The 8,387-nt window shown below is 47.6% G+C and overlaps 1 protein-coding gene across 2 annotated transcripts in view; it reads left to right on the top strand.

Moving 5' to 3' along the window:
* Positions 1-5,182: 5,182 nt before the first annotated feature.
* LOC109886198 (anoctamin-1) overlaps positions 5,183-8,387 on the top strand; it is a 155,454-nt gene continuing 152,249 nt past the window's right edge. Inside the window, exons 1-2 of one of the 2 annotated variants that reach the window (XM_031815549.1) lie at positions 5,183-5,339; positions 5,577-5,618. In XM_031815549.1, coding sequence (XP_031671409.1) covers positions 5,586-5,618 — 33 coding nt within the window. In that variant the 5' untranslated portion in view covers positions 5,183-5,339; positions 5,577-5,585. Of the gene's footprint in view, positions 5,619-8,387 lie in introns of both variants that reach the window. The other variant, XM_031815550.1, reaches the window with a different exon arrangement.

Genomic DNA, 8,387 nt, shown 5'->3' with positions numbered 1-8,387 from the left:
AACAGTTCCATATAGCCAGTAAACCTCTACAGAACTGTTCCATATAGCCAGTAAACCTCTACAGAACAGTTCCATATAGCCAGTAAACCTCTACAGAACAGTTCCATATAGCCAGTAAACCTCTACAGAACAGTTCCATATAGCCAGTAAACCTCTACAGAACAGTTCCATATAGCCAGTAAACCTCTACAGAACAGAACAGAAGGACAGTCATTAGAGCAGGGTTTCTCCTCCCTTAATCTCCCATTAGGGAATTAACCCCAGACCACAACCTAACACACTCTAACCCTAACTGCTGCTAGTTACAGCACTAAGCCTGGACACATTGAGGATATCCTCTGAACTCAACACACAGGACGCTCTGTCTGTCTGTCTGTCTCACCATGGCAACTGGAAGGCCCCCCTCCTGTACAGGTAAGAACCAGTGTCCAGTCATTTCAGTGTGTGTGTGAGCCACATGGTTGTTATTGAGAGAATTCAGCGCATGCAGACTGATGGGAACTCTCTACATGGTTCTGTACTGACCTGATGGGAACTCTCTACATGGTTATGTACTGACCTGATGGGAACTCTCTACGTGGTTCTGTACTGACCTGATGGGAACTCTCTACATGGTTCTGTACTGACCTGATGGGAACTCTCTACGTGGTTCTGTACTGACCTGATGGGAACTCTCTACGTGGTTCTGTACTGACCTGATGGGAACTCTCTACGTGGTTCTGTACTGACCTGATGGGAACTCTCTACGTGGTTCTGTACTGACCTGATGGGAACTCTCTACGTGGTTCTGTACTGACCTGATGGGAACTCTCTACATGGTTCTGTACTGACCTGATGGGAACTCTCTACATGGTTCTGTACTGACCTGATGGGAACTCTTTACATGGTTCTGTACTGACCTGATGGGAACTCTCTACTCTACCTTCCTTTATCAACAGGATAGATAAAGTACATGTTGTGCTGTAGAATTTGTGAATGATGTCTCTTGTATAATACATTCTATACATTGACCCCTGAGACATCCCGAAAATCTATCTTCTCACGTCTGTAGTGGTTTAATCCACAAACCATTATGACCACTCTATATGATCCTGCTGTGTGTCTGTCACAAACGTGATGGTGTTCTCCATAAGTGTCACAGGGGAGGGGGGGTTATATTTATCCTTAAAATAGGGTTCCTTCAACGTTGCTCTGATGTCCAAAAGCTTTCAGGTCAAGGTGGGGGTGGGGGGGGGGCAGTTCTATGTATTACTAGTCACAGCAGGACCTCCATTAGAAACCATTAGATATTTATAACACTGGGGAGTCTGTCTATAGTGCTGAATCCAGCACATAGTGTCACTATGGCGATGCTCTCTAAATAATCACACCGCTTTTAGACATCATACACCTCCTGGCTGATCCTGCTGTGTGTCTGTTCCATAATGTGGTAGGATATATGACCCTGCTGTGTGTCTGTTCCATAATGTGGTAGGATATATGATCCTGCTGTGTGTCTGTTCCATAATGTGGTAGGATATATGACCCTGCTGTGTGTCTGTTCCATAATGTGGTAGGATATATGACCCTGCTGTGTGTCTGTTCCATAATGTGGTAGGATATATGATCCTGCTGTGTGTCTGTTCCATAATGTGGTAGGATATATGACCCTGCTGTGTGTCTGTTCCATAATGTGGTAGGATATATGACCCTGCTGTGTGTCTGTTCCATAATGTGGTAGGATATATGACCTGTCTGTGTGTCTGTTCCATAATGTGGTAGGATATATGACCCTGCTGTGTGTCTGTTCCATAATGTGGTAGGATATATGACCTGTCTGTGTGTCTGTTCCATAATGTGGTAGGATGTATGACCCTGCTGTGTGTCTGTTCCATAATGTGGTAGGATATATGACCACACTGTGTGTCTGTTCCATAATGTGGGAGGATATATGACCTGTCTGTGTGTCTGTTCCATAATGTGGTAGGATATATGACCCTGCTGTGTGTCTGTTCCATAATGTGGTAGGATATATGACCCTGCTGTGTGTCTGTTCCATAATGTGGTAGGATATATGACCCTGCTGTGTGTCTGTTCCATAATGTGGTAGGATATATGACCTGTCTGTGTGTCTGTTCCATAATGTGGTAGGATATATGACCTGTCTGTGTGTCTGTTCCATAATGTGGTAGGATATATGACCCTGCTGTGTGTCTGTTCCATAATGTGGTAGGATATATGACCCTGCTGTGTGTCTGTTCCATAATGTGGTAGGATGTATGACCCTGCTGTGTGTCTGTTCCATAATGTGGTAGGATATATGACCACACTGTGTGTCTGTTCCATAATGTGGGAGGATATATGACCTGTCTGTGTGTCTGTTCCATAATGTGGTAGGATATATGACCCTGCTGTGTGTCTGTTCCATAATGTGGTAGGATATATGACCCTGCTGTGTGTCTGTTCCATAATGTGGTAGGATATATGACCCTGCTGTGTGTCTGTTCCATAATGTGGTAGGATATATGACCTGTCTGTGTGTCTGTTCCATAATGTGGTAGGATATATGACCTGTCTGTGTGTCTGTTCCATAATGTGGTAGGATATATGACCCTGCTGTGTGTCTGTTCCATAATGTGGTAGGATATATGACCCTGCTGTGTGTCTGTTCCATAATGTGGTAGGATATATGACCTGCTGTGTGTCTGTTCCATAATGTGGTAGGATATATGACCCTGCTGTGTGTCTGTTCCATAATGTGGTAGGATATATGACCCTGCTGTGTGTCTGTTCCATAATGTGGTAGGATATATGACCTGCTGTGTGTCTGTTCCATAATGTGGTAGGATATATGACCTGTCTGTGTGTCTGTTCCATAATGTGGTAGGATATATGACCTGTCTGTGTGTCTGTTCCATAATGTGGTAGGATATATGACCCTGCTGTGTGTCTGTTCCATAATGTGGTAGGATATATGACCCTGCTGTGTGTCTGTTCCATAATGTGGTAGGATATATGACCTGCTGTGTGTCTGTTCCATAATGTGGTAGGATATATGATCCTGCTGTGTGTCTGTTCCATAATGTGGTAGGATATATGACCCCACTGTGTGTCTGCTCCATAATGTGGTAGGATATATGACCCTGCTGTGTGTCTGTTCCATAATGTGGTAGGATATATGACCCTGCTGTGTGTCTGTTCCATAATGTGGTAGGATATATGACCTGTCTGTGTGTCTGTTCCATAATGTGGTAGGATATACGACCCTGCTGTGTGTCTGTTCCATAATGTGGTAGGATATACGACCCTGCTGTGTGTCTGTTCCATAATGTGGTAGGATATATGACCCTGCTGTGTGTGACTGAGTGTGTGTTTTGGATAATGTGATATTAGATGTTGTGTGTACCTGAGTATGTGTATAGCACAATATCGTGTGTATATTGGATAATGTGATGTGTGTGTTTTGGATAATGTGATGTGTATACTAGGTGTCTATGATGTGTGTGTATAGCACAATATGGTGTGTATATTGGATAATGTGATGTGTATACTAGGTGTCTATGATGTGTGTGTTTTGGATAATGTGATGTGTATACTAGGTATCTATGATGTGTGTGTATAGCACAATATTGTGTTTATATTGGATAATGTGATGTGTACACTAGGTGTCTATGATGTGTGTGTATTGGATAATGTGATGTGTATACTAGGTGTCTATGATGTGTGTGTCTGCAGGAACATGGAGTGGCTGCAGGGTGGCCACAGCTGTCAGCGAATCATCGTCCATACACAGTGATGCCCTATTCGACACGGGGCCTGGTACTCCTGATCTGGGTCTGGTTCGGGACATCTCTCTGGACTCTACAGGTCCTGGTCTGGGTCAGAACATCTCTCTGGGCTCTACAGGTCCTGGTCTGGACCGGAAGATCTCTCTGGGCTCTACAGGTCCTGGTCTGGACCGGAACATCTCTCTTTGCTCTACAGGTCCTGGTCGGAACATCTCTCTGGGCTCTACAGGTCCTGATCTGGGTCAGAACATCTCTCTGGGCTTTACAGGTCCTGGTTGGAACATCTCTCTGGGCTCTACAGATCCTGGTCTGGACATCTCTCTGGGCTCTACAGGTCCTGGTTGGGACATCTCTCTGGGCTCTACAGGTCCTGGTCTGGGTCAGAACATCTCTCTGGGCTCTACAGGTCCTGGTCGGAACATCTCTCTGGGCTCTATAGGTCCTGGTCGGAACATCTCTCTGGGCTCTACAGGTCCTGGTCTGGACCGGAACATCTCTCTGGGCTCTACAGGTCCTGGTCTGTACCGGAACATCTCTCTGGGCTTTACGGGTCCTGGTCTGGACATCTCTCTGGGCTCTACAGGTCCTGGTCTGGGTCGGAACATCTCTCTGGGCTCTACAGGTCCTGGTCTGGGTCGGGACATCTCTCTGGGCTCTACAGGTCCTGGTCTGGGTCGGGACATCTCTCTGGGCTCTACAGGTCCTGGTCTGGGTCGGGACATCTCTCTGGGCTCTACAGGTCCTGGTCTGGGTCGTGACATCTCTCTGGGCTCTACAGGTCCTGGTCTGGGTCGGGACATAGACTCCCTACAGGAGCGGACACATACAGTATGGACATGATTTAGGAGCAGTGCTTGACTTGGACAGAAAAAAAAGTTGTCAGAGGCATATATGTGTGTGTGTTTTAAATCAACAATATCGATGTTTGTCCAATCAGATGATTTCAGTGGAACAGTTTGAATGGTCTTTTTATGCTTATTACCTTTCTGACTACCGTGTTGGAGAAACATTAAAACGAAATAGCTCAACTATAAAAGGTATTTCACTTGACAGTGTTAAAGGCGTTCGAGCCGGTCAGGTGTGTTGATACTTGGAACGTTTCTACGGTTACGCGCTCAGGGAAGGAACATGGCAAGCGCTGTCATGTATGAAAAATGAACACGTACAAGAGGCGTGGATACATACTTTTAATGGAGAATAAACACCAACAAGAGGCGTGGATACCTACTGCTCATTATTTAAAGGTCGTAGTATTTTTCGGTCTCATTGTAATGAAAAACAACAATTATTAATATGCGTTCTTCGTGCATGACAGTGCTTTCCACTTTAATTCCCTGAGCGCGTCGCCGTAGAAACCATCAGTATCACCTCACCTGTGAGCCCGGTTGTTCCCACTGGTTCCTCGTTACCGTAATTTATCAGGGAGCATCGACCAATCAACGCACCTGGGTGAACATGAGTTGAGCGTGTGCCAAACTTCCGAGGACGCGCGCAGTCAGAATCAACAGACTGATGAATCGACGGAACCTGTAGCTCAGACTCATAGCCCAATTAATTCACGGGGAGCTCCAGGTAGACTATAGTTTGATAAGTATCTAGATGAAACATGTGTGTAGGTCACAGCCTACTAATCTTGAGTCCCCTGCCAAGTGAGAGGCGCGTCGCTTTGCTCCCCCAAATTGACGGATTACCGAGATGCGCGTGCTGATAATGATGAGTTCTGCGCGTACAGCTGCTGCTACTATTCCGTTATTATTCTCCTCCCGGTCTAACGACACCGTTCCTTTATTCTCCTGTCTGTGTTTGTAGCGCTACAGAATGCATCAATACGCCAGCCAAGACAAGATTCCTGTAAGTAACTCCGCAAACGGTTGACTTTCTGCTAACTGTTGATTCTGCTCCTGCGTTTGTTTGTTATGACATGCCAAATCCTTTCCCAGTACGTACGTTTGCAAACTTTCCACGTGAACTGAAAACATGTTTTTGTTATAGAGTATTTTATGTCGCCTGGCTGGTTATTACTGTAGAGATTGTCCTCCATTTATGCTGTCAAGGAGAACCTCTCATCTAAAACGTCTTGCTGAATTATTTAACCCTACATTACCAGACTTGATATAACCTCATCAGTGGTCTCCAACCCTGGTCCTGTGGAGATACAGGGTTGTCATCAGTGGTCTCCAACCCTGGTCCTGTATAGATACAGGGTGGTCTCCAACACTGGTCCTGTGGAGGTAATGGGTTTGTCATCAGTGGTCTCCAACCCTGGTACTGTATAGATACAGGGTTGTCATCAGTGATCTCCAACCCTGGTCCTGTATAGATACAGGGAATCTCCAACCCTGGTCCTGTATAGACACAGGGAATCTCCAACCCTGGTCCTGTATAGTTACAGGGTGGTCTCCAACCCTGGCCCTGTGGAGGTACCGGGTTTGTCATCAGTGGTCTCCAACCCTGGTCCTGTATAGATACAGGGTGGTCATCAGTGGTCTCCAACCCTGGTCCTGTATAGATACAGGGAATCTCCAACCCTGGTCCTGTATAGTTACAGGGTGGTCATCAGTGGTCTCCAACCCTGGTCCTGTATAGATACAGGGTGGTCATCAGTAGTCTCCAACCCTGCTCCTGTATAGATACAGGGTGGTCTCCAACCCTGGTCGTGTATAGATACAGGGTGGTCTCCAACCCTGGTCGTGTATAGATACAGGGTGATCTCCAACCCTGGTCGTGTATAGATACAGGGTGGTCTCCAACCCTGGTCGTGTATAGATACAGGGTGGTCTCCAACCCTGGTCGTGTATAGATACAGGGCGGTCTCCAACCCTGGTCGTGTATAGATACAGGGCGGTCTCCAACCCTGGTCGTGTATAGATACAGGGCGGTCTCCAACCCTGGTCGTGTATAGATACAGGGCGGTCTCCAACCCTGGTCGTGTATAGATACAGGGTGGTCTCCAACCCTGGTCGTGAATAGATACAGGGTGGTCTCCAACCCTGGTCGTGTATAGATACAGGGTGGTCTCCAACCCTGGTCGTGTATAGATACAGGGTGGTCTCCAACCCTGGTCGTGTATAGATACAGGGTGGTCTCCAACCCTGGTCGTGTATAGATACAGGGTGGTCTCCAACCCTGGTCGTGTATAGATACAGGGTGGTCTCCAACCCTGGTCGTGTATAGATACAGGGTGGTCTCCAACCCTGGTCGTGTATACATACAGGGTGGTCTCCAACCCTGGTCGTGTATAGATACAGGGTGGTCTCCAACCCTGGTCGTGTATAGATACAGGGTGGTCTCCAACCCTGGTCGTGTATAGAGACAGGGTGGTCATCAGTACTCTCCAACCCTGGTCCTGTATAGCTACAGGGTGGTGTCCAACCCTGGTCGTGTATAGATACAGGGTGGTCTCCAACCCTGGTCGTGTATAGATACAGGGTGGTCTCCAACCCTGGTCGTGTATAGATACAGGGTGGTCTCCAACCCTGGTCGTGTATAGATACAGGGTGGTCTCCAACCCTGGTCGTGTATAGATACAGGGTGGTCTCCAACCCTGGTCGTGTATAGATACAGGGTGGTCTCCAACCCTGGTCGTGTATAGATACAGGGTGGTCTCCAACCCTGGTCGTGTATAGATACAGGGTGGTCTCCAACCCTGGTCGTGTATAGATACAGGGTGGTCTCCAACCCTGGTCGTGTATAGATACAGGGTGGTCTCCAACCCTGGTCGTGTATAGATACAGGGTGGTCTCCAACCCTGGTCGTGTATAGATACAGGGTGGTCTCCAACCCTGGTCGTGTATAGAGACAGGGTGGTCTCCAACCCTGGTCGTGTATAGTACGGTGCTCCAACCCTGGTCCTGTATAGCTACAGGGTGGTGTCCAACCCTGGTCGTGTATAGATACAGGGTGGTCTCCAACCCTGGTCGTGTATAGATACAGGGTGGTCTCCAACCCTGGTCGTGTATAGATACAGGGTGGTCTCCAACCCTGGTCGTGTATAGATACAGGGTGGTCTCCAACCCTGGTCGTGTATAGATACAGGGTGGTCTCCAACCCTGGTCGTGTATAGATACAGGGTGGTCTCCAACCCTGGTCGTGTATAGATACAGGGTGGTCATCAGTACTCTCCAACCCTGGTCCTGTATAGCTACAGGGTGGTCTCCAACCCTGGTCCTGCATAGTTACAGGGTGGTCTCCAACCCTGGTCCTGTATAGATACGGGGTGGTCTCCAACCCTGGTCCTTAATAGTTATGGGGTGGTCTCCAACCCTGGTCCTAGATAGATATAGGGTGGTCTCCAACCCTGGTCCTAGATAGATATAGGGTGGTCTCCAACCCTGGTCCTGCATAGTTACAGGGTGGTCTCCAACCCTGCTCCTGTGGAGATACAGGGTAGTCATCAGTGGTGTCCAACCCTGGTCCTGTATAGCTACAGGGTGGTTTCCAACCCTGGTACTGTATAGTTACAGGGTGGTCTCCAACCCTTGTCATGTATAGATACAGTGTGGTCATCAGGGGTCTCCAAGCCTGGTCCTGTATAGATACAGGGTGGTCATCAGTGGTCTCCATGCCTGGTCCTGTATAGATATAGGGTGGTCATCAGTGGTCTCCAACCATGGTCCTGTA

This window comes from Oncorhynchus kisutch, unplaced genomic scaffold (assembly GCF_002021735.2).
Source record: "Oncorhynchus kisutch isolate 150728-3 unplaced genomic scaffold, Okis_V2 Okis09a-Okis19a_hom, whole genome shotgun sequence".
In the NCBI taxonomy this organism is placed as follows: Eukaryota; Metazoa; Chordata; class Actinopteri; order Salmoniformes; family Salmonidae; genus Oncorhynchus; species Oncorhynchus kisutch.
The sequence above is the reverse complement of the archived record's forward strand: the minus strand, read 5'-3'. Positions and strand labels throughout refer to the sequence as shown.